The following is a 27,140-nucleotide window of genomic DNA, read 5'->3' on the forward strand; positions in this document are numbered from 1 at the left end:
ACATATTATTTTAGCCATATTTTATTAATAATTCTCATTTAATTGCATTATGATCAGAAAACTTGCTACTGATTCTTTGGAGAAGCAAGAGATCATGGCTGTTAAGAGTATATGTGCATGGACTTCCCTGGTGGCACAGTGGTTGAGAATCTACCTACCAATGCAGGGAACACGGGTTCGAGCCCTGGTCTGGGAAGATCCCACATGCCACGGAGCAACTAAGCCTGTGCACCACAACCACTGAAGCCCGCGCACCTAGAGCCTGTGTGCCACAACAAGAGAGCCACCAGCACGCACACCGCAATGAAGAGTAGCCCCTGCTCGCCACAACTAGAGAAAGCCTGGGCAGCAATGAAGACCCAACGCAGCGAAAAATGAATTAAAAAAAAAAAAAGAATGACAGCTAATATAGATGTAGAAGAAAGGACAGGACTAGACAATAACCATTTTGGAACCCTTAAAGAAATGACTCTTTGAACCTAGATCATCCATGAATGTTGAAACCATTAGGTCAAGTGATGATGGGAGACAGGATGACAACGTACTCATTGCCAAAATACCACCCCACCAACTATTTGCTGGGAAAAAAAAGGTAAAGCATAGCATTTCAATGGTGGAACCTGAGTGTCATCTCTTTAACTCAGTTATTAATTGTACCATCCATTTTTAGTCAACAATCAGATATTATGTGCCTCCTAATGTATTGTGATGTGAAGCACATAGACTCTCGTATGAAGTATTCGTGCTAAAAATATTTAACCTGAATCTAAACAAGCTTTGGACCTAAATTCTGGTTTACAGGATATACAAAGGGCAGAGAAAAAAGTTAAAGCAATATCTAAAGAAAAAATTGGGCAAATATAGAAGTGGGATATTCTACAATTATCTTCAGTATTTTAATGACACGAAAAAGTGATGGGGGGCCTTTATTAAGATAAAAGAGACTAAAGAGACAGAAAAGCCCCAAGTGCAATGCAATGTGTGATCTTTGATTAAATCTTAATTTGAATAAACCAGCAGTAGATGACATGCTGGAGACAGCTGGGAAAATTTTGATATCGATACAGTATTATATGATATTAAGGGAATCGCAGTTAATTTTATTAGGGATAATAATTGTTTTGTGGTAATGTAGGAAAATTATTTGGAGTGAAGCATTATGATGCCTGTTTTACTTTAGGATAAACACCTCCTCCTTAGAAAGAAAAAGACAACAGTTCTGATGTATTTCCAACAGGATAAGCTATTTTTTTTTTCTACTCAGGATGCCCTGCCATACCTTCTCCATGTAACTGTTAAAATTGATGTCCATGTATATGTGCACATTTGCACATACATGGTCACCAACACCAATATTAAACATTTTTACTGGTGGCACATTGGCTGTTATAAATATATAAAGTACACATAAAACTGGAAGGATTCATATATATCATGGAGAAGAGGTTGGAAATTGAACTGTTAATGGTTGTTAAAGGAGATTTAACTATAAGGGTTCTATGTCTTTTTGAAAAAAGGAAAATACTAGAAGAAATATGACCAAATGGCAAAACTTATCAATTCAGGGTGATTAGAACGGGTACTTGCACCTATCTTTTAAAATTTTCTCTCTGAAAAAAAAAAAAGTGCATATCTGCAGACTACATTAGTTTGAACAGCAGTCCAATTTATCAGTTGATGAGTTCAGGCAATTTTCTTTATTTCTTTTTAGCCAGAGTTTCCTCATCTTTAACATGGGGATAATAATAATACCTACTCCAGTAGGGTTATTGTGAGGGTTAAACAAGTTAATATGTGTGAAGCACTGAAGCATTTAGCCAGTGCCTGGCACAGAGTAAGCGCCTAATAAATATGAGATATTATGTGTTGAGACTTGCTTTGAGACCTAGTTCATTGTCAGTTTTGGTAAACTGTGTGCCTGAATAGAATGTTTGTTCTATTAATGTCAGGTGCAGGTGTATACACACACGCACACACACACACATTTGATCAAGGTTGTTACTTGTGTTCAAATCTTCCACATTCTTTTTAATTTTTCATTTGCTTAATCTTACAACAGAGATATGTGTTATGATCACATACAATGATTGTGGATTTGTCAATTTATATTTATAATTCTGTTAATTTTTAATACACGTATATGAGGCTATATTACTAGGTGCATAAACACTTTGTTAAATTTTCCTTGCTATTTGTTTCTTTAGTTATTAAGTGTCTGCTTTCTGTTATAGTTTATACTGCTTATAGTGCTTTTGATTTCTTTGAGGGGTTTATTTTAATATGGCTTCTTCAGTTTTGGTAAGTTTTTGTATAATATACATTTTTCATTCTTTTAATTTTTTTAAGTCCTTAGTTTTAATATCTTATTTTAAAAAGGCTGAATTTTTCTTTCTTTTTTTTCCAATCTGATTATTGCTATGTTTTTATAGGTAGGGTCAATTACAGTTATCATGCTTTCTCATATGTTTGCATATATTTATCTAATTTTTGTGTTCATGTGTGTGATTTCTATTCATCCTGATTTTCTCTGTTCTCTTTTCTCCTTTTATTTTTTATTTTTTGCAGTACGCCTCTCACTGTTGTGGCCTCTCCCATTGTGGAGCACAGGCTCTGGACGCACAGGCTCAGCAGCCATGGCTCACGGGCCCAGCCGCTCCGCAGCATGTGGGATCTTCCCAGACCGGGGCACGAACCCGTGTCCCCTGCATCAGCAGGTGGACTCTCAAACACTGCACCACCAGGGAAACCCTCCTTTTATTTTTTTAAACCTCCTAGTGGATTGATCAGCATTTGCTGTTCTCTTTTATTCCCCTTGACTGATTTGGAAGTTAAAAATTCCATTTCTATTCCTTTAATGGTTTACTTTAAATTTTTAACATGCATTATTCAACTTAACAAAAACATGAGTCATTATCTCTACTCTCCTATTAAACATAAAGTTTTTAGAACACCTTAACTCTAATTCCTCTCTACTAATTTGTTGTTGTTTTCCAGTATTTTAGTTCTCCCTAAAATAGTAATTATTATTATTGTTGGTTTTTTAACTACCATTATTCATCATTATTATTATTATATATTTATGTAGATAGTATTTATTTAAATTTATCCACTTCCTTCCAGGTTTCTTTGCTCATGGTTCTTTCTTGTATCTTGTTCCTTCCAGTAGAACACCTAGAAATTCTTTCAGCTGGACTTTGTTAGTGGTATTGTATTTGTCTTAAAGTGTCTTTAATTGAGTCTTATTGTTAAATAGTTGTATAGCCGTGCATAGAATCATAGTACAGTTATTTTCTCTAGCATTTTGATGTTATTGTTGTACTGTCTTCTGCCTTTTATTGTTGCTATTAAGAAATCTGTTGACAGTAATTCCCTGGTGGTCCAGTGGTTAGGATTTGGCACTTTCACTGCGGGGGCCTGGGTTTGATCCCTGGTCAGGGAACTAAGATTCTGCAAGCTGTGCAGCATGGCCCAAAAAACAGAAAAGAAAAGAACCCAGAAATATGTTGACACTCTAATTTTAGGTAGTTGTCCTTTATAGGTAATCCCTGTTTTCTTTTTTCCTCTCTGGTTTTACATAAGATTGTTTTTATTTTTTTTGCACTTGGTCTCCAGAATTTTTACTAGTATATGTGTGAATTTCTCTTGATATAGCTTTATTTTTATTTATCCTATGCCATTATCTTTTTTTTTTTTTTTTTGCGGTATGCGGGCCTCTCACTGCCGTGGCCTCTCCCATTGTGGAGCACAGGCTCCGGACGCGCAGGCTCAGCAGTCATGGCTCACGGGGCCAGCCGCTCCGCGGCACATGGGATCCTCCCGGACCGGGGCACGAACCCATGTTCCCTGCATCAGCAGGTGGACTCTCAACCACTGCGCCACCAGGGAAGCCCTGCCATTATAATTTTACCTCCTGGATATGACCATTTGTATTTTCTAACAATTATGGAAAGTTCTCAGCTATTATCACTTTGAATATTGCATCTCCATCCTAAATACCTATAATATGTATGCTAGACCTTGTCATTCTATCCTCTAAGTCTCCTATCTGCTCTTATAACTCTGTATGTCTCTATGCTGCATTCTAATTTCCTCAGATTTATTTTCTACTTTGCTAATTCTCTCTTCAGCTATGTTAATCTGCTAAATAATTTAACTCCTTGAGGGTTTTAAAAGTTAATCACTTAATAAAATAAAAAACTGATCAGGTGGAAGTTCAGGTGCTTATAATTGAAAAACGACAATGCTAACAGAGTAAAAACAATGACCAGATAATGCCCCTCCATCTAGATGTTTGGAACAAGACAGAAAGAAGGACACCCTCCAGCCATAAGAATAATTAAACATAGTACCCTTGACTAATGTGAGTGACTACTGCTTCTTTGACAATTATAACTCCAGCCATGCTTTAATACTCCTGCTTTTTACATAAAAATTATCAAGATATTCAATCACCAAATTTCCTCTGCTTCTCAACAACATCTGATCCAGAGCCAACACCTGCTTTCTTAAACCTTGCTTAGTTCACCCAGTTCAAGTACAAATTCTGTAATAAAGCCCTCTAACAACTGCTCTGGTGTACATTCTCCTTTGCTATAGCAAGCTAGATGAAGCTAGTTTTTTTTTTTTTTTTTACTGCAGGTGTGTTCCTAGTCTTTGGTTAATGGGTTTTACCACACTATGTTTTTAAGTTCTAAATGTTCTATTTAATAATTTTGTGATTCTGATTGTTCTGTCTTCAATTCTGATTGTGTTTTTTTCTGTCTTATGCTTTCTATTCCTTCCTTTATGGCTCTACTTATTTTAAACATACTTAATTTTGGGCTTCCCTGGTGGCGCAGTGGTTGAGAGTCCGCCTGTCGATGCAGGGGACACGGGTTCGTGCCCCGGTCCGGGAGGATCCCACATGCCGCGGAGTGGCTGGGTCCATGAGCCATGGCCGCTGAGCCTGTGCGTCTGGAGCCTGTGCTCCGCAGAGGGAGAGGCCACAACAGTGAGAGGCCCGCGTACGGAAAGAAAAAAAAAACAAAAAACTTAATTTTATCCAATCCAACTCTGCCCAACACTGGTCTTAATTAAAGTTCTAGGGATAGTGATACCATCCTGTTGTTTATTGTTTGCTAATTTTTGTTCAAGGTGGATTATTTCTCTGTGTGTTTTATAATTTTCAGTTGTAATCCCATCTTCATTTTGAGAGTGCTTCCAGAGTAAATTTGTATTTGTTTCTGCCAGGTGCACTAGGGATATTACCATCCCTATGCCAACTATTTTTTGTCAGTTTATTTTTTTAGTTGGATTTTACACAGAGTACAAGCGCCCTTTTAAAGTATGTTTGATGAGATTTGACAAATGTATACATCTGTGGAACCATCACCACAGTCAAGATATAGAACACTTGCATCACCCAAAGTGTTCCCCTGCCAGCCCAACTTTTAAGATATTATATCATTTTGGGGATTTCTGGACCATGTAGCTAGTATGAGGTATATATGTGAAGCCCTTAACACCACGAGGGTTGGGTCTAGATTGTAACTTTTCCAAAGAGATTTTCTTTTAAACTCTGAACCCAATTTAAGGAAAACAATCTTCCCTGTTATCTTCCTGTTTGCTGGTAGGAAGACCTTCCCCTCCAATCCAGCCTTTCAGTGTGGTGTAGCTCTTTGACAGTCTGGTATTTTGTAGGTATCTTAGATACATCTTCCTGCCTTATATGGCCCCAAGGCCTCAAAGTCCTGTCCCTGATGGGCATTAAACTCAAATGTCATGGTTAGGAAGACTCACAATTCTACTGCTCCTTTTCCAGCTACCAGGTTACTGCTCTGGTTTATAGTACGCTGCCCCTTCCCTTTTTGATTCATACATTTTATTGAAGTATAACATACATATAGAAAAGCACACAGATTATAAACATATAGCTCAATATCTTTTCACAAGTGAACATACCTATGTAACATGTACCCAGATAAGAAAAAGAACATTATTAGAAATCTCCTAATATCCTTTCCAAACACTATTTCCTCACAAGAAGAATCATTATTCTGACTTCTAGCATCATAGATTAATTTTGCCTACCTTTGAACTTTATATAAATGCAATCATACAGCATACATTCTTTTGAATCTGGCTTCCTTTGCTTATCATTGTATTTCTGAGGCTCACTCATATTGTTTCTTGTAGTTGTAGTTTGTTTATTCTCATTGTTGTATATTATTTCATTGCATGAATATAACAGGGTTTATATTGTAGGTAGACATTTGGTTTGTTTCCAGCTTTCCTCTTTGCTTTTGGAACCTGGGATTTCCCTTTCTTTCTTTCAAGCTCTGCTGTGTATTTAGTAGGATTTAAAAAGCATTTCCTGCTCAGCAGTTCTGTATGATCTGTGTCAAGATATGTTTTAGGTTTTTCAGACTGCCAGATTTTCAGACATGTAAGTCATATATTTCATTTTTTGTTGAAAATCTTGATTCTCACTTGATTTACTGATGACAGTTCTTTAGACTGCTGTTGGTAGAAATGGTTTTGATTCCTGTAAACAAATAATGAGCAAACACAAGTGGGAGGGTAGAGGTGATATATGTAATTAATCTTGTAGGCTTTATCTCTTGCCTGGGTTGGATACTGCATATGCAAGGGTAGTTAAATGTTAATAAGAGTAAATATTGTTAAAGAAATGGGTGATTGAAGACAAACAATAGTAAGAAGTGTGAAGTGTGGATGTGACTGTTTGGGTCCAGGATCTCCTGGCTAGTTGACACTGGGAATTGGTTCGTGGTTTTTTTTTTTTTTTTTTTTTTTCCTGTAGCGCCATGCGGCTTGTGGGATCTTAGTTCCCCAACCAGGGACTGAACCTGGGCCCTTGGCAGTGAGAGCGCAGAGTCCTAACCACTGGACCACCAGGGAATTCCCAGACACTGGGAATCTGAAATGAGAGGGAGCCTCTCTTAATGGCTCACTGGTATGTTATCAATATGTTGCTTGAAGAGCCACTCCAAAGTGGGCCTGCTTTTGCCCTGCAAAAGTAATTGTTCTACTAGATCAGTGGTTCTCAACCTTGGGCAATTTTGCAACTTCTGGAGACACTTGGTTGGCACGCTATTGGTGTCTAGTGGGTAGAGGCTGGGAATGCTGGTAAACATCTTACAATGCACAGGACAGCCCCTCTACCCATGCCCCCAGTGAAGAATTTTCCAATGGACCTAGAGATTATCATACGAAGTGAAGTAAGCCAGATGGAAAAAGACAAATATCATATGATATCACTTATATGTAGAATCTGAAAAAAAAAAGATACAAATGAACTTATTTTAGACCCACAGACATGGGAAACAAATTTATGGTAACTCAAGGGGAAGGTGGGGAGGGAGAAATTAGGAGGATGGGCTTAACATATACACATCAGTATATGTAAAATAGATAACAAACAAGGACGTACTGTAGAGCAATAGCACAGGGAACTATACTCGGTATTTTGTAATAACCCATATGGGAAAAGAATCTGAAAAAGAATATATATATATATATATAACTGAAACACTGTGCTGTATACCTGAAAGTAACATGACATTGTAAATCAACTATACTTCAATTAAAAAAAAAAAAAAAAGAATTTTCCGGCTCCAAGAGTTAATAGTGCTGAGGGTGAGAAACTCTGTACCAGACTTAGGGACTAGACTTAGCCTCTAAATCAAGATATATTTAAATAAACACTATCAATTACCTTTCAAGAAATGATAGCACCTCAGTGGCACATTCTACGATTCTATCCAAATTCTGATAGTCTGTGATAACCATCTCATACTTGGCTCACTCCAATTCTTTTTAAAACTGCAATGGTGGGTTCTGCAACCACCAAATCCTTTCAGAGTTTGAATGAAATCACTTGTATCTCACACTAATGTAATTAGATACGTACAGCAATTTATTTATAGCCACTAAAAATTAAACAACAAAAATCGCCTATGATTTATGCCCTTATTTTAACTTTATTATTGAAAGTTCCAAGGCCATGGAGTAAATCAGCCGCACAAATGGCATCAGACAGATTTTGATGTTGTGCTTTGTAATTAGACTATAGGTATTCTTCTTCTTTGTTGTCATATTTTTGCAGCTTGAATTTAGGACAAAAGAAAATTTTGTATTTCTCTAATGGAAGCGATGATCTACGTTTGTCTCTTCTTCCTCCAGGCAACACAGACTACCATTTAGTCTTCTGATTCATATCCCCTGGAAAGCTGAGAAGAAGTTTTATAATGATATTATTGGTTTTGTAACTAGTGTTTTCATTGTAATGCTATTACTGAACCAGTGTTGTGATAAATGGTCTGTTTATAAGGGGAACCACTTTTACAAGAAGTAGAAAATTAGACATGCTTCTGCTTTGCAATAACAATAAAAAAACCACAGTGAAAAAATATTCTCCAGTTTATTCCCATCTGTATCAGCAGGGAAGCTTTAGAAGATGGCTTTCTCCCTAAAGTCTTCTAAACACAGTTACTGCCTGTGAGTATCAGGTCAGAATGCTGTTTTCCTCCAAATCCTGTTCCAGACCAATCCATTTTAAGTTACCATAACCATGGGCCCTTTAAGAAAGTCAGGCACTTTAAACCCCACCCCTCTGCTGACTTGTAGCAGTAGGTCCTCTTTCTGAGGCAGTTGGTGATAAAGCTGAGAGCCAACTTGCCCCCTGCTTTGCCTGGAAGGAATGTTTCTAAGTAAGCTTGAAAAGTGGAAGCTTTAAGATACTGTGGGATAGGGAACAATACTGGCTCTTAAGATTCTATCACGGTGCTGGATAAAGTGGAAAGAATGCTGTTAAGTCTGAGTTTCGCCTTGTGGCACTGCTCTCTGCTAGCATTGCTCCTCCATTTCACCCAGCAAGTGAGTTTTCCAGAAGCCATTTCCAATTTAACGAGCTGCTTGTCTCATGTAGCAGATCCCCAAAAGGAAAAGTCAGCGAGAGGAGTCAGTTTCAGTGAAAATTAAACTGGATCACTTCTAACAGAATTATTTACATTGGTTGTATGCTTCTGAAGAGTAAAGCCAGCTCTCTATTTTTCGTTTTGTTCCTGCTACAGCAGCAACAGTGACTAAGTTCAGAAGTCCTCTAATACTAAACTAAAAAATAATTAGGAGAAATTTGGGGTTTAATTGTAGTTGGCATTTTGGAGCTGTCTGCTAGAAGCAGCCATCTTGGTAAAAGACGATGTCATTTGGAACTCTTGGAGGTTTCAGTTTACTCCCGGGTACCAGTTTTCATTAGCCATTGAATAACAGTGTAATCATTAAGTCAAGTTTAGGTTTAAAGATAATGGAGGAGTTGGAATAAAAATCATTAAAGCCACTTCTTTATTCTTCCTAACACTTTGTAAACTTTCCCCAGAGTTCAAAGCAATAGAAAAAATGTTACACTTTATCTTTTCCTATTTTTTGTTTCCATGTGTTTGCTCTTCCGTTGGCTAAGCTTGGATAATAAAACTAGTCTGGTCAGTTTCATTTTCTTATTTTTATACGTAAGTGAAAGCTGTTTTGTGTCAACCGTGTAAAGTGTTTAGAATCATCTCACCTGCTGGGCCAATTTCCTGTAAGCCTTTGTTTGGGAGGGGAGAGGGGAAATACAACTTTTGATTTTGAATGTCTTATGCTTTTCAAAACTAGAACCCTGAATTAGACCACAGTAGCATAATTACTCTGTTTTATTTTTGACCTACTAAACTTTCCTAGAAGTGGGCAAAATGATCGTAAAGAAGAATGATGGTTATGTTGTATTCCCACGTAATCACCACTATTAGTATAGCCGAATGCTGTGTCTGCAGTTACTTTGGAAAATTGGCACTTAAAAGAGATGTTTTAATCCACAGAAAGTGTTTTTCTTTTTTTCTTTTGGGATTAGATAAATGTTTCTGTCTTAATCCTATTGCGCTACAGGTCCTGGCATTGTCTGCAAGATGCAGAGAAAAAAAAAAGTTGCACCTTGTTTAAACAATTGAGCGCAGTGTGGTTTACGAGATTATGAGGAGGAGAGGGCGGTGTGTCTCTTCCGCAAATTTTTTCTTAACGAGGTTAACCTGTGGCTGCTGTCGCCTTGCCCTCCTCGGCTCCTTGCAGGGTAACTTTCTGTTCGGTGAGCGCTATCCGAAGCTTCCTAGGCAAGCTCAAGGAGATCAAACTAAAAGGGCTGCGTGTATGTCTGAAGCAGACAGAGGGAGACAGGAGCACACACTGTCGGCGGAAGATGGGGCCACGGGCTCGGCCGGGGCTGGATGCCAGAGCCGGGCTGACCTTTCCACGTGTCCCCAGCACCTGCGAGGCTAGTGGGGCGTTAGGTTTCCTTCTCCTAGAAGCGGGCCCGAGCCCGGAAGAGGCTGGGCGGCCTCGGGCTTAGGTCAGGGGGCTGGGAGGCCCACCCTCGGAACACTAGTGGCCGGCGAGCAGCTGGTGCGTAGGTTGGCCTGGCCTTCCCGCCCCGGCCGGGCCCGCGCTTCCCCAGCCGGCCGGCGCACGCCAGGAGGAGGGCGGCGGCGGCGGCGGCGGTGGGCGGGTCTCGGAGCTTTCGGCCGGCTTTGCAGGGCGGCCTAGCGAGCGCGCCAGGCCCGGCTGGAGCGAGCCCCAGTGCAATACTGCCCAAGCCCGGGCGGGGTCTCTGTTCTCTGGCAGAGGAGGTCCCTTGGCAGCGGGAAGCTCCCTCTCTTTCTCTCGCAGCCGCTCCGAGTCTGCGCCCTGCTGCCAGGCTCCCAGCTCGGCGCTCCCCTGTGCTCGCCCGGCGCCCACTCATTCGCAGCCCAGCCTTCGCCGCCGCCGCCTCCCTGCTCCTCCTCCTCGTCGTCTCCCCAGCCCGCCGCGGCCATGGCGGACAGCGCCAGCGAGAGCGACACGGACGGGGCGGGGGGCAGCAGCGGCAGCTCGGCCGCCATGCAGTCGTCTTGCTCGTCGACTTCGGGCGGCGGTGGCGGCGGTGGCGGCGGTGGCGGCGGCGGCGGTGGGAAGTCGGGGGGCATTGTCATCTCGCCGTTCCGCCTGGAGGAGCTCACCAACCGCCTGGCCTCGCTGCAGCAGGAGAATAAGGTGCTCAAGATCGAGCTGGAGACCTACAAACTCAAGTGCAAGGCGCTGCAGGAGGAGAACCGCGACCTGCGCAAAGCCAGCGTGACCATCGTGAGTGTCCCCCAGGGGCGCGCCGCAGCGCCGACCTCCGTCCGCCCCCGGGAGACGCTGCGCCCAGACCCGGGCGGCCCCCGGACTCCCCGAGGCTCCCGAGGACCCGCAGAGAGCACGCTCCCTGCCAAGACCCGCCGGCCCCGGAGGGTGGGGGAGAGGGAGGTGTCCCTTCGGGGCCGCGCGCCGTCCCCGTGGTCCAGGCCCCTCGCGGGGTGCGGGAGGAGGCTGCTAGAACCACCACCCGCGTTTCCTTGTCGCCTCTGGGGAGGAGGCCCCTCCCGGGCGGAGCTGGAGGCTGGCGGCGTGGCTGGGGAGGCGGGGTGGGACTTTTTTCAGTCCTAGTTTGCTTGAGGGGTGCGTGCAGAACCCGGGAGCCCTAGGCAGAGGGAGAGGGAGGAAGCCGGGCCTGTTCCGGGGGCCTGCGTTGGGGTTCGGGGGGTGCGCAGCTGGGCTGGGCACTTCGCTGGCATCAGGACGGCGCTATAGCTGGATCGCCCGGGGAGGGGGCGGGAGAGAGTGGCCGGGAATCCGGGAAGTGGAGTTTTTCTGGCCAGGATCGAGAGGGAAGGGCGGGTACCGGAGCTGATGCTCCCACCTCTGTCGGAAGCCCTTTCCTTGGGCGGGGGGTGGCGGCGGCGGTGTACAGCCGGGAGAATGCAGCATCTTATACCGGCCTGGACAGAGTGAAGGCTACGAAGCCTGAACCGGCCGAAACCTGGGTGAAGGGGATCGACTGACTCCCTCGCTGAGCAAGATGTACGTGTGTTTGCTTCATTGGTGGTGGAGTGTCTAGGGATATTTTGCTTCGGAGTCCAGATACTTGACGGGAGAACTGGCTGTCCTGTTTCCACCTGGCCTCCAGAGGTGCCCCCGAAGAGGGGAAGATTAGGGGTGTAGGTCTCCCTTTTAGTGTAGCAGGTCTTTAGAAAGGCCACTATTAGCTACGGTGAGGAGAAACATAACTGGAAAAAGTACATTGTGTGCTCTCACCTACCATCTCTGCCAGCTAGCCACATCATTAACTTGCAGGATCCCCATACAGACAACCCTGTTGAGATCAAAACAGATTCCCAGCCAGGAGGAGAGAGGAAAGTGTCAAGAAACCAAGGGGGTAAATTGCTATTGCTGCTGCAGAATAGCTGATTAGGCTGAACCTTCAGATGGAGAAAAAGGCATGAACTTGGGGACAGATCAAAGATCACAACCCTGGAAAGGAAATGGGGCACGTTTAGGATGCCCCTGTGCCAGGAAAAAGTCTTCAGTGGAGGAGGGAGTGTGTGTATGCTCCCCCGCCCAGTGCTAGCTCACACTTGGGAACTGGATGACATTCTGAATTTGCTTAGAAAGCAGGTTTTCACCCCAGTTTCAGTGTGGTGGGCAGCCTAAATAGGAATTGATTGTTGAAAGACACTCCGCATGCTCAAATCCAGCCCTGGTGAATGGCATTGGAGCCGTATTCATGTGTCTGCAGACTGTAAAGTTCTTGAAGTGCCCTTTTGGTAGGAAGGGGGAGGAATTTGCAGAGGCAGCCGCTTCCAAGCCTCTTGAGTAGCTTTCTTGGCTGAGAGAGATGTCTACGGTGAGTAGGGGTTTGAGAAGAGGGGGAAGCTGGTGGAAGCAATTTAGTTAAGGTTGGAGTTAGTAAATGAGAGGGTTCGTTGGTCTCTTGGAGAACGTGAACCACCAAAAGCAGTAACACTTACACACGAAACAGAACCTCTGGCTTCTTGCGTACTGCGAGCAATACAGGCTGTTTTTGTTTGGGAGGGAGGGTAAGGGGGGCGGAGAGACTAGGAAAGGGTTACCTGTTTGACACCTGGCCATATTAAAAAGTAGGTCTGTAAATTGTACACCACACGTTGGCTTTGCATGGACAAACACGTTCATTCCTGGTGCATAAGATCAGAGGCCTCTGAATACTTGGCGAGAAGAGCGTGTGAGGTGGTGGCTTCCTTGGCACGTCCCTCAACTAAAACTGACATTTCACCAAATACGCCTTGTGAAATGTTCTGTGGCCTCACTGAGTCAAATTTTTAAATTGTTTTAGATGACAGCCTATACGTACCAGAAGTCTCTCCATGCTTCTTTAATCTCTGATGAATATAATCAGGGAAACAAATAAAGTGCTTGTGGTTTCCTGAGTTCCCTAGTACTTGGCAGGTGTTACTAAGGCAAATGCAGAGGAGAGATTCCTTTAAGCTTTTGAGAGTTTTGTTAGAGTTAACTGACCTAGGACACAGATTGTGTTTGGTGGGTTTGAATTTGCGAGGAGAAACGTGTGCGACCGCATGAAGTGGGTCTGTGGATGTAAGGATTCCATTGAACAACACTGTCATAGTCTATGTCAAGGTTAAGCTGCACAGCCCCTGAAAACTCTTAACTGAAATATAGCCCTTGCTGGTAGCTGCCAAGGAAGTTTTTGACGAGGTCTAGATATTCAATTAAGTGAAGGCTTTGCTAGATTTTTCACTATCTAGTTTATTTGAAGGGAAGATGGTATCAGAATCCTTTTACTACTTGCCTTCATGGCTCTCACTAGTTCCTCTAATTGTGATATTAACTTTCATGTTTTGAGCACAGAAGGCGATTATGGATGTCTTTCGTTTTCCTTGAATGTATTCAGGAAGGTACCTTGCTAATCAGCTACACCCTGGGAAGAGAGCAGTGTGCTTTTATTAAAACTGTTTTTTAAAGTAGCTTTAGATTTGCAGAAAACTTAAGCAGAAGGTGCAGAGATTTCCCCTATATTCCCTGCCCTTCCTCCCATCCTCCTTTATCAGCATCCCGCATCTGAGTGGTACATTTGTTACAATCAATGACCCAACATTGAAACATCTTAATCACCCAAAGTCTGTAGTTTACATTAGGGTTCACTCTTGGTGTTGTACATTCTATGGGTCTGGGCAAGTGTAAAATGACATGTAGCACCATAATAGTATATAGAGCAGATCCAGTGCCCTAAAAATCCCCGGTGCTCTGCTTTTTCATCCGTCCCTAACCCCTGGCCACCACTGATCTTTTTACTGTCTCCATAGTTTTGTCTTTTCCAGAAAGTCATATAGTTGGAATCATACAGTCTGTAGCCTTTTCACATTGACTTCTTCACTTAGTAATATGCATTTAAGTTTCCTCCATGTTTTTTCATGGCTCGATAGCTCATTTCTTTTTAGTGTTGAATAATATTCCATTGTTTGGCTGTACCACAGCTTACTTATCCATTTACCTACTGAAGGACTTGGTTGCTTCCAAGTTTTTTTTTTTTTTTTTCCTGATACGCGGGCCTCTCACTGTTGTGGCCTCTGCCATTGTGGAGCACAGGCTCTGGACGCACAGGCTCAGCGGCCATGGCTCATGGGCCTAGCCGCCCTGCGGCACGTGGGATCCTCCTCCCGGACTGGGGCACGAACCCGTGTCTCCTGCATCGGCAGGCGGACTCTCAACCACTGCGCCACCAGGGAAGCCCTGCTTCCAAGTTTTGGCAATTATTAATAAAGCTGCAGTAAACATCTGTGCACAAGTTTTTGGGTGGACAGAGGTTTCAGCTCATTTGAGTAAATACTAAGGAGCACAATTACTGGATGGTATGGTGAGAGTGTTTTTATTTTGTTAAGAAACTACCAGACAGTCTTTTTGAAGTGGCTGTAGCATTTTGCATTCCCACCAGCAATGAATGAGAGTTCCTGTTGCTCCACATCCTTGCTAGCATTTGATGTTGTCTGTTTTAGATTTTGTCCATTCTAATAGGTGTGTAGTAATATCTCATTATTGTGCCCTCTTTTGTTAAGCCAAGTCCAAAGGCCAATAGAAGTTCTTAACCAATGGTCTTTTCTGTCTCTTTTGGTATGTAGGCGTTTATTCTGGTCAAGCTACCCATTTAGTAAAGGACTGGTTTCATGGGTCTGTGTTCTCCGCATTTGTATGATAGAGGTAAACATCATCTGTGGGGAAGAACCAACTGTACGAGGCCCTTCATCCATGTCTACAAGTGTCTGGTGTTACCACTTGCCCCCAGTGTGTTTTCTTTGGCTTAGAGGTGGAATGGAATGTTTTGAGTGATTATCTGATTTCTCCCAGTAAATCAGCAGTGGAACCAGACTGCTTATTATTGATCATAATTTCTCCTTTGGAGTGGAGAAAGTAAACAACAAATGCTCAGTCACACTGTTGAGTAGCTTTTAGATGTTAGGCTAAGTCTGTCTGGCTTGTCCTGTGGGTTAAAGTGTAATCGGAGACTATCTGACTCAGTGCAGTGAGATGTGTCCAGGGGTCGTGGCCTCTGAGAAGACGAGGAAATGCAATTGTGGGCAGTAATTGAATGGCTTCTAAGTTCTGGACTAGTTTCTCAGAGTATAAGCAGGGCTAGTTCTCTAGTTCTCTAAGGTGTGTTTTCTGTACCACTTCAGGCCTTCGCCATGTGTTTGGTTAGAAAATAAATACCTATGTTAAGTCACTAGAATTTAGTTGTCTTTTTCTATCTATAAAATTAGTCTTTCATTATAGAAGTTTAGGGAAATAGAGGAATACAAAGGCATTTTGAAGTTATGGTAGAAAAACATGTTAGTACGGCATGATTAGAAAACCTGGCTATTTTAAATATCAACAGTGTAATGATTTCATTAACCAGTAAAAGCCACCGTATAGTTAATATTGTGGATTTTGGATTATTTGTTCTGGAAGCCTAATACATTATTTTCCATTTTTTAAGACTTTGTTTTGGCAGACTCTATGAAGCTATCAATCAACATTGCCCTTATAAAAAGGTGTAGTGTGTGTCATTTTTTTTTTCCTGCTTTAAAACTTTTTTTCTTAGATTCTTATGGTAACACCCAACTTTAGACACAACTCTGAGAAAAGTATGACCTCACAGTTAGGTCTAATTATACACAAATCCAGTCTTCTTAAAGAGGCTATTCTTAGATTTCTTCTGTATGTTTCATATAATCTCTTTGTATCTGATTTAAAAAAAATCCCCACAAAACCGTAGAGGACAGTTGTGACAGTCTTTTCTAGTACTTTTATTTACTTTGCTGAGGATGGGGAATAGTTCAGAGAATCACCAGTATCTAGTTTGTGGTGACTCTTGTTCAAGACCAGAGACACTGGTCTGAAGCAGAAATCCAAGTTGTCTGTTGCTTGCTCACAGATTTTCAGTGGCTTCCATTGCCCTCTGGATCCAGGTAAACTTTCTGTGGTTTACCAGGCTCTGTGTGCTCTGGCCCTTGCTTGCTTCACAGACACACTCCTCACATTCTCAAAGTTCCCACTCCGCTGAACTGCTGGTTCCTGGAATTTCAATAGATTTCTCTGGCTTCTCTAAGATGTACCTCCTGCCCTTAAATGTCCTTTCCTACTCCTTCACCTAGTAAATGCAAGTAGACTATACTTCCTCCCCGACCCCAGCGTGCGCTAGCGCTGCCTGTTTACTAGCCACACGCTGGGTTACATGCGCATTCATGAGACCGCCCCTTCTCCAGGCCCCCATCACATAGGTCTCCCCTTTGGGAGTTGGAGATGTGTTCATTCCTTCAGGGGCAGAATTTTCCCTGTTCACTTCTGTTCCTCAGTGCTTGGCATGCAGTAGACACTCAAGGGGATGTTGGGTTGACCGCAGAGGCATTGGGGGATGAGGTGTTTTTGTTTTGTTTTGTTTTTTACTGGGCAAGGGCACCAAGACTGTCTCCTGACCTTGTGCTCGTAGAGCTGCTTTCCTACCTGTGTCTGGAACAACAGCAAACGGCATCTTCACCATCGTTGGTCGGATGAATGGATATATTGTATACTTTGGCAGAACACTACAATCAGTGTGTGTCCCAAGCCTTTGCTCTCTAACTATGGATGATGTAGGCTGCCTGGTAGCATATACCTAGGCGTTCATGGTACATTTCACCTCTAAAAGATACATTTCACCTCTAAAAGGGAACAAAGTGTCTTTGGGTTCACCTTTCCAAGGGCTTTGTTGGAAGTGTTCAGATTTGCCACCTCAGTTTTGGTGATGGTGGCACGTCACTCCAGGCGTTTCTTATAACCTTATTTAATGTTGAAAGGCCCCACAGCGGCTTCTGGGAAACAATCATGGCCATCAAGGGTGGGGAGGCATCAGGGCAAGTACCAGGCACCTGAATCTCCAAACTGAGGAAGTTGCTGCAAACAGGATGGGGAGACTTGCTGAATTCTTGTGGATTTCCACATGTGGCTTGCAGAGTGGAGTTTGGGGGGTTGATAGAGTGTCACACCCAGTGTGTACTTGGCGTTCTTTTTTTTTTTCTTCTTCTTTTTCCTCAAATTATGCCTTGCAGCGTTTATACCTAGCAAAGCTAATCTGAGCTTTTAGACTCATACAGCCAGGTTGAGCAAGGAGTAACAGTCACCTTCCTTGTTCCCTCAGTGGGTAGGTGTTGTATTTTGTTTTCAATCACCGTGCAGTTGCTTTTAGATTGATTGATCATCAAAGCTAGCAAAGTAAATGTTCACAGGTTCAGGGTGTTATTTCTTGGTGGTGGTTGAATTCTTCTTGACGGGTGAACGAATGTCCTGGAAAATATTTCTAATCGTCAGGATCTTGGAGTGGGGTTAACTTGCAGACTCTTCCTATTTTACTTCGCCAAGGCTGTCAGATTTTCTTATCTTTGATGCTTCTCAAGCCCACAGCTGTGGATTTTATCCCAGTGCTCCTACCAGTAAATTGCAAATGTCACACTGTGTAGGCCTTCTCTTTTAGGGAGAGTATTAAACAAAGGGTTAATAGTTTGATGGTTATTTAGAATGAACTCACTTCCTTACTTATTATTAGTCTGTAGATTCGATGCATGGGGTGCAGTTTGGTGATTAAATGCTGGGAAATTTTCACCTTTTCACTATGGCACAGAATGGCATGTGATAAATACAGCCTGAAATAGGATTCAACTTACAAGTACTTGGGAACTGCCTACTGTGTGCCAAATACTCTGAAATACCCAGAAGGAATGCAAGGGCTTCTCCAGCAGGATTGCACTTGACTTGCATTCAGCTTGGCCCCAGTTGGGTGCTATAGGGAATTCAGAGCAGAGGGAACGGTCCTTCCCTCTCCAGCACTTTGCAGCCCAGAGAGTTGTGAAGTGCAGAAATAACCAACATACAAGTGGAAACAAGAAAGGTAGTTCAGGCAGACTGGTGCCAGGGTTCCAGGGAGGGCTGGCTTACCTTCCACCTTCCAAAATGAAGTTCATCTAATGCGGTGAATACATCTAAGGGAAACAATGTCGGTGAATACATCTAAGGGGAACAATGTGTCATATTCACTCACAGTTCAGTTAGCTTGGTGTTTATTTTTATTTTGTAAGGCAGAGATGGGGAGAACTGTTGCTCAATTTGTCTGTCCAGGTGGCACTGAAAGCCTTTTTGTTTGTTTTTAATTTTCTTTTTATGTGGTGATGATTGAAAAGAAATGTCATTGATGTTTTTACCTTCATAATTTACATCTGCCTGTAGATCGAAATTATGTAGGTGGTTTTTTCATCTATTCCTGTTACACTCTGGGGCCCACCCACTTTCCTTATATGGAAATTGTTGGATGGACCAAATTTCTTAAGTCTTTAATGGGAAACTGTGTTTACCTTAAAGTTAATTAGAGATACTAGTTTATGGACAATTTCAAACTCCAGTCTTTTAAAAAAGCCCTGTTGATTGAGGGGATAATCTTCCACGCATCTGTTCCAAATCAAACCAGCCTCTGTGGGTGCCAGGTTTGTGTCACCAGTGAGCTGGTTAATACCCTCCAGGGCGTCTCAGGGCACTTGGGATCAAATGAGGCCATTCGCTGCTGAGGAGCAGAGTTTGGCATATTCAGCCAGACAGACGTAGGTCTTAATTCAAAAAAGTTTTCCATAGGAGGAAAGAGGAAAGTAAAAGAATGAAAACAACATGGAGTATGGGTGAGCTAAGGAAAGTTCTTAGAAATCTAGTACCTGCATTAAACCCTTCACGTGTTTCTTTCCTTAGTCAACAGTCTTGTGCAGTCAAGGTGTTTGAGACTGAATTAGAAGGGCTAAAATAGTCTTGAGAGAAAAATTATTTGGTGTTTAATTATAGGAAGAGCTTTTCAACTCATGAAATTATTTGCATGTAAGCAGTGGTGTCTTTTTTTTTCAATTATCCCAATATACCAACTCAAATTATTTAACTTTTATTCTATTGAGATTTTTGTTTTTGTTTGGGTTTTTTTTTTTTTTTTGGTTCTTCACTAGGCAGGCCTTAATTTATCTAAACAAAGACATTTGCTAAGAGTCAAAACATTGCGTCTCTGCTTCGTTTAGTAGCTCCTGATTATAGAAACACAAAAATTTGAGGGAAAAAAATTGGCTAGATGATTTTAACGTCTTTGTTCATCAAAGAATACAGTTTTGAGTATATGTGCCATAAAGCAGAGGTTTGGACTTCTTTAGGTCCAAATCACTACCTGGTAAGGTGCCATGTCCTTTGAAAAATATATTAAGTATTTCACATCATTTTAAACCTTGAGTGCGTGTAGCTTATTATTGAGAAATACCCTAACTACCCAGAGAAGGGGGCCAGAGATATATATATATTTTTTGGTAATTTTTCTTTTTTTTTGGTGGTAATATATACACGACATAAAAGTTACCGTTTTAACCTTTTGTTTTTTTTTTTTTTGCGGTAGGCTGGCCTCTCACTGCCGTGGCCTCTCCTGTTGCGGAGCACAGGCTCCGGATGCGCAGGCTCAGCGGCCATGGCTCATGGGCCCAGCCGCTCCGCGGCATGTGGGATCTTCCCAGACCGGGGCACGAACCCGTGTCCCCTGCATCGGCAGGCGGACTCTCAACCACTGCGCCACCAGGGAAACCCTTAACCATTTTTAAGTGTACAATTCAGTGGCGTTAGTTATATTCACAGTGTTGTGCAACCATCACCACTATCTCTGTCCAGGACTTTTTCATCATCCCAAGCAGAAACTCTGTTTCCAATAAACAGTAGCTCTCCATTTCTCCTATACCTCCAGCTCCTGGTAACTTCTATTTCTAGTGACTTTAAAATTTGTGTATTTTTTATAGGAAAAATTTAGTCTGATCTACAGAAGCAGCTAGCTGCTTTTTCTTGTCTTGGTATTGAAGTTGTGAATTAGGACCCAAAGCATTTTAATTAAAGTGCTGTTGATATCTTGCTCTGACTTCAATTTTTATTGCCTGTTGGCTATCCCACATCTGGGTCTTTTCTGTCATTCAGCAAACGTATGGCACCCCAGCTCTGGGCTCTGCACCATTGCTCTGAATTTGCCTTTAGAGTGAGCACCCAGATGTGGAGAACCTGGGGAGGGACTAACCCACAGTGAAAGCTTGTCCTCTGAGGGAGAGAAAGGACTGGGAAAGGAAAGAAACCTGTAGATGATGGTTGCCCTTTTTTTTTTTTTAAATGAAATGTCTCATGTTTAATTTCCTTGATGGCATTTCGAATAAACCATAATTTAAGGAAGTCTGAAAAAGAAAAAAAGCTTGAGATTCTTCCTTACCAGCATTGCTCTACTTGCAAGTCATTTTGTGCTGCTGTGACGACAGCTAATGTTTACCCAGTGCTTTTACTATGGCAAAGGTGCTGTCTGGAGGGCTGGCATATATCCTCTCATTTAATCTGCACCACTGATGGGTAGCCTGCAGATTTGCAGATGTAGGCCCAGAGAGGTTATGTAACTTGCCTGAAGACCCAAGGAGGGGGGCTGGAATTTGAACTCCCAGTCTGGCCTCAGAGTTTAAGCACAAGGCTACCCATAAATTAATTTATGAACAGTTTTATTTTTGTCCTTTTGGGGGCGTTTTCCTCTTAGTTGTTCCCACACTGTTGTATTCCTTCATTTAAAGTAGTGAGGGCTGCCCCATTAGCACAGCAAATTCCCAGGATGCCAACCCAGGCCTCAGGGAGTGTATCCAGGGTAGCAAACTCCCTGCTTTGGAAAAGAAACAATGATAAAGAGGGTGCCTTCAGTGGGTAGGGGGGTGGTTTGTCAGCACCTTTCTGGCTGTCTCGCCCTCCAGTATTGGGCCTTGGTCTGTTCCATCCCTGACCCTGTCTAATGTACCCCAGTAGGTGCCACCTCTGCTGATAGCTCAGCCATCTGGGCGCCTCTCCCCACCTCCTCTCCCCCCACCCAATCCCAGGTTGGAACAAGTCTCGTTGTACTTCTGTTATAACCTCTACTTAAAAATAGTCTGACTAGCACAATAAGAGTGGGGTTTTTTTCAAGCACTGTATTGATCACCTGCTGTATGCCAGGCAGTGTGCCACGGGTAGCAGCTGGGAGGAGACTGCACTCGGGGAGCTGGTGGAGGGCCCCTGACATAGGCCGGGAGTGGGAACCACAGTCAAGGAGGGCTTTCTCTCTCTCAGGAGGTGATGCTGAAGCTAAAACCTGAAGGATACATTGAAGTTCATGTAGGTGTGGGCAGGGGCGGTGGCAGGAGGAAGCATTCCATGAATGTGGGGAAAAAAAGGAAACTGGGGGGCAGAGCAGGGCCCGCGTGGGCTCTTTTCCTGGGTCCCATCCAGGGGCTAATGACAGAAGCGGGCAGGGATGGGGGGGAACAGTAGGAGCGTTTCTGCCTTTTCATAATCTGCTCTGGCTGCTTAGTGCAGACATTGGTGTTTTCCTTCTAAACTACTGGGAGACAGGTACTTTGTCATTTGTCATCTATAAGATGATCTGTCGTATTCCATGATAATAATAGCTACGTATTATGGTCTCACTCTGTGCCCGGTGCATATCTGAACACCTTACTTTCAGGGACTCACTTCATTCTCACAGCAACGTTTTGCTGTCTCTGAGTCCCAGTATTTGAACTGAGCAGTCTGATGGTACCTTGGTCGGCGCATAAAACCCTGCCATTTGAAGCATCATTTGCATTTTTCCATAGCCTTAGCACAGCCGCTGCTCAGTAACGTTTGTGGAATTTATTTTGGGGGGGTGCCCAGGTTTACTTCTTATTAAACTCTAATGGAGTTAAACATACAGTAAAGTACCCAAGCTTTGAATGTACCAATTTATGGAAAAGTGCTCAGTGAATTTACAAGTGAATTCACCAGTGTAAATCATTACCCCGATCAAAATGCATGCTGGTGTCAGCACCCCCGAAGTTCCCTCGTGCTCTGGTCCACTCATCAGCCCTCCGAAAGTAACCTTGTTCTGACTTCTATCACTGTAGCTTAATTTTGCTTCTTTCTGAACTTCATATGATAAGTGACTTTATACAGAATGTATTTTGTATGTGTGTAGATTCTTTGATTTCTTATCCTGGTTCCGACACTGACTGTGTTACCTGTAGCAGTGGTTCTTTGCCACTGCTATGCAGTAGTCCACTGTGTGAGTATCTGTGGAATTGTTTTCAATTTAGCTCTGCCCCCTGGGTAGCCCCACCCCCTTCCCTAGTGTTGATCTCTGGGCACTGGAAGGGGACACAGGCCCTGCAGAATGTGTCTCCCAGTTAGTTGAGGTTCTAGCTACCTTGCTCGTTATGTTATGCTGCCCTCAGAGCCTTTGAGCCTTGGTGGACTTACCTGGTTAAACCAGAGACTTCAGGGTTAGTACCTGTCTTGCTTCCACCCACTGTTGTTATGAGGATCAGATGAAACAGTGCACATCAAAGTGTTTTGGTAATTTGTGAATTATTATTCTTGTAGAAAATGATATTAAAGATGATTAGTAACACCCCCACCCCCCATACACACTTTCTCTTGTTCTCCAAAATGTGTTTCAAGATCAAAACTGTTGGGCTTCCCTAGTGGCGCAGTGGTTAAGAGTCCGCCTGCCGATGCAGGGGACACGGGTTCGTGCCCCGGTCCGGGAAGATCCCACATGCCGCGGAGCGGCTGGGCCCGTGAGCCATGGCTGCTGAGCCTGCGCGTCTGGAGCCTGTGCTCTGCAACGGGAGAGGCCACAACAGTGAGAGGCCCGTGTACCGCAAAAAAAAAAAAAAAAAAAAAAAAGATCAAAACTGTTCTTGTTAATCCTCTATATAACATGATGGTGCAAAGCAGTGTCTGGCAAGCTGAGAGGCGACGGTTTGAGGCAGCAAGAACCAAGCTCTGCGGAGACCTGAGGTTGGGGAGCTCTGCAGCCTGGCTTCTCAGGGCCTGCGTTTTTCTGGCACTTGGGGATGCCTGGGAACTCGGCCGATTTCCTAGGGTTTGGTGAGTCAGGATGAAACCAGCCTGTGTGGCCGTGTATAAGTAACAGGACGGGGCTTCCCTGGTGGCGCAGTGGTTGAGAGTCCGCCTGCCGATGCAGGGCACACGGGTTCGTGCCCCAGTCCGGGAAGATCCCACGTGCCGCGGAGTGGCTGGGCCCGTGAGCCATGGCCACTGACCCTGCGTGTCTGGAGCCGGTGCCCCGCAACGGGAGAGGCCGCAACAGTGAGAGCCCCGCGTACTGAAAAAAAAAAAAGGGGGAGGCAAATGCGTTTCCTAAAAGATCCATTTTTTCTTATAGGCCAGTTGTCGGGCTCCTTCCATTATTTCATGAAAAAAGACCCAGGGCGTGCCTTTGCCCGGTTTTCTGCCTTTAGCACTGTGCGCAGCAGGCAGTCGTCCTGCTTCTCTGTCGTGTGACTTTTGACCCTGTTTCATGGGGTGTGGGTTCTAGAGGGTGGACTTTGATGGCTGAGACACGAATGCCTCTCCTGCTTAGCGGCTGGTCTGAAGAAGGGAAAGCAAAACAGGACTCTTTGAAACTGCCCAGCTTTGCAGGCTTGCAGTGCCCACGTGCTGGAGGGACCGCCCGGCCTGTGAGCCCTGCGTGGATCTGTGGAGGCCAGCAGTTTGTTCGCTGGGGACTCCTCAAGGGACTGGTTTTCTTTCTGTTGCCTCTGGCTCTCTCTCTAGCAGTAGAAATGGTAGCCTGGGGACTTCGTGAAGATTGAAGGAGCGTGCTTTTCACCAGGGCACCGTTGGGGTTTTACTGTCCTGCTATGAAGGCTTTTGGTGTGATGAGAGGGGGGCAAGGAGGACAGACAGACAGACAGGCAGTCGGTGTAATTCAGGGACTCAGCTGGCATTGTCAGTAAACGAGTTGCAGTAAGCCGTCTGGGACCCAGGAATGCCCTTCCCGCCTTCGCTGTCTGCTCTAGCCAAGGCTGGTAGGGTCTTCTGGTTTCTCCCTGCCTCGCTCCCGGCTACTTGGAGTGCCTGCCCATTGAACCCTTTGAGGTGAGGGAGAGAGCAGCACTTATCACTTGAACCCCTGATTTGTTTGGTTCTTCCTTGACCCCGTGCCTTGCAGCTCTGGGTCCTTGGTACCTGATGGGTGATGTGAAAAGGCACCTGGAATCCACCTGTCAGCCCACACGCGGAAGCCAGTAGGCTTTGCTGATTTTCATGAGTACATTCTTTCTCTTGTTCTCAAATTCCCGTGGGTTCCACCGCTCACATTTTTTGTTCTTAGGCTTTGACATGTTGTAGATTAGCATTCTCCGTGAGGCCGTCTGTGTGAATCATCCCTTCTTTCCTTTTATTCATTAACTCCTTTCTGTTTTTCCACCCCTGGGTTCTTGGAGAGAACTTGGTGTAATGGAGAGAGACTCGGAAACCAGATAGGGGTGCCAGATTAGGCAAAAACAAACACAGGATGAGGAGCTGTACTTAAATTTCAGGTAAACAATGAATAGTTTTTTAGTGTCTGTATGTCCCCACTGTGGCATGGAACATATGTGTGCTAAAAATTTATTTGCTGTTTATTTGAAATGCGAATTTAACTGGGCATCCTCTATTTTATCTGGCAATCCTAAAACCCATAAGACTTAAAAAATAAACAACAAACAACTCAGTTCTGCTCCTGCCTCCCTCTGTGATCATATGGCATCTTACCTGACCCCTAAGCCACTGTGCCTTCTCTAAAAAGGGCTCATGCTGTCTTAGCTCTCAGGTTTGGGGGACGCATTCAGTATCTTCCTTTTCTGTCTTTATGTGGTGATGGTGGATTTGCTTCTTGCCCTTCCTTTTCCTCCTCTCCTCCTCTGTGAAGCCAGCCCACACTGTCCTCTCCTTTAATGTGGCTCCTTTTCCTTTTTTTGGGGGGGGGGCTACACTGAGTGGCTTGCAGGATCTTAGCTCCCCGACCAGGGATGGAACCCATGCACCCTGCAGTGGAAGCGCAGAGTCTTAACCACTGGACCGCCAGGGAAGTCCCTAGTGTGGCTCTTTGGGGTCTTCCTGGGGCATCACCTCCTCTTCTTCCTCAAGCTGCCCTCAGTTCACTTTCACTTTTTCTGTCCTTCCTCCACCAGCTTCCTTAATTTCTTCCTCCCTGCAAGCTGTCTTTGACTGAATGTCTCAGGTGTCTCCCTTTATTTGGCCACATGTTACCAGCTCTCTTGTTTCATTTCTCCTTTCCTTCTGAGCCTGCAGTGGCACAGGGAGAACAGGGCCTTTCGGCCTCTCACTGTAAGGCCAGGCACAGATCACAAATACTTTTGGGGCCTCGGTTTTCTCCTCGGTTCGCTGAGAAGGCTTGTTGAGAATTCAGGGATTGCAAACGGGCAGGCTGCTTTTGGCCCACAGGTGAGTGGTTTGGCTTCAGAGTTTGGAAAGCCCTTGGAAAGAGAGGTCTTAGGACAGGAAAGGCACGGATGCTCTCGTTTGCCTTGGGCATCATCTCTGTCTGTCAGCTTCACAGGCTGGTTCATTTTGCATCCTGCTGGCAGTCGGGTTTGAAACCCCGGAGCTATGTTTCAGGTAATGGCTGATGAAACCAGCATGCACTGTTTCATTGAGCTCTTGAAACAAAACCACAGGGCACAGTTGGTGCAGATTTACAGATCGAGAGAGCCGAAGTACAGAGAGGTTACCTTGCCAGAGTCATTGGATTGGCAGGCCGGCTCTGCAGCCCCCATCCTTAACCACTGTGTTGTATTTCTGTGACCACTTGCAGCTGTGAGGTTCCGTGAAATTCCTTGTAGGAGTGCAGAGTAGAGCAAAGTTGGTTTTTCTTTTACATTCATAATCTTAAGTCCTTGTCCTGTCATCTGGGCAGTTGCTCTATATTCTTTGGTAGTGAATCCTTAGACTCAGTTTCCTCTCAAGGATCCTTCTTCTTTCCCTTTGTTGCCTGAAAACTGAGTTTGCCTCTTGATGGGTTTCAGGCCAAAAGACACAACCAAGCCAAAGAGCGGGAGAAGGAAGGATTTATTACTTGCGGCAAGTAAGGAGGACACCGGGGATCTTTCCCCAAAGCAGTGTCTCCACAACAGCAAAATTGGGGTTAGGGATAGGGTTAGCTTAAGGGTACATGCATATTCGTGAAGTGGCCTGAGCGGAGACTTCAGCATAGAATTGGGACAAAGTTTGACAGGGTCCAAGCTTTAGTTTATTGAAGTCAGGAGGGTCAGAAAAGGTCAGTATCATTCCGTCCCCCACCTGGGTGGGGACCTTTGTCCCTGCGGAACTCAAAGATAGGTATCAGATTATATATCCCTTGAGGAGGAACTAGGACTCTGTTTTATTGCTCAGCTGTTGTTTCCGGGCTGCTTTTCCTTTGTTTCTGCATTCCCTCACTTCCCTTAAGATCATTAATTACTGAGACCTGTTCAAGGGCAAGCACTGTGGCTAGGCTTTGATCACAGGATGGCTTAGGCCCAAAATGCCTTCCCTTATGTCAAGAAAGCCATGCCTGGTTCTCTTTCTCCAGGGACCCCCTACCCTATCTGCTTCCACCGTAAAGACGTTTCCAAAAGTTTTCTCTTCCTGTGGCCTGCCTCTAGCGCTTAGAGATGATCAAGTGTCCTTGGCGTTCATTTAACTCAGTTTAGTTTTTGGACACCTACTAAGTGCCGGCTGTATGCTTGAGATGTCCTTTTAGGAGCAAGGCAGGGCATTCAAAGCTCAAGGAGACTTTGTGAAGGAGCTCAGAGGCTGCTAGGAGACAGGTGAGAAAGCAGTGACCACAGCGTGCTTGAAGGAAGATGGAACCCATTTAGGGTTCACACAGGAAAACAGACCCTGCAGAGTAGGAGGGA

At 44.2% G+C, this 27,140-nt stretch overlaps 1 protein-coding gene across 1 annotated transcript in view; it reads left to right on the forward strand.

Annotated features, from left to right (window-relative positions):
- Window positions 1-10,839: 10,839 nt before the first annotated feature.
- The window catches only part of CCDC6 (coiled-coil domain containing 6), a gene marked incomplete at its 5' end in the record, with an annotated part of 117,758 nt that continues 101,457 nt past the window's right edge, over window positions 10,840-27,140 (forward strand). Inside the window, one exon of the mRNA XM_079715804.1 lies at window positions 10,840-11,148. Coding sequence (XP_079571930.1) covers window positions 10,840-11,148 — 309 coding nt within the window. The remainder of the gene's footprint in view (window positions 11,149-27,140) is intronic.

This window comes from Hyperoodon ampullatus, assembly GCF_949752795.1.
Source record: "Hyperoodon ampullatus genome assembly, chromosome: 1".
Classification (NCBI taxonomy): domain Eukaryota; kingdom Metazoa; phylum Chordata; class Mammalia; order Artiodactyla; family Ziphiidae; genus Hyperoodon; species Hyperoodon ampullatus.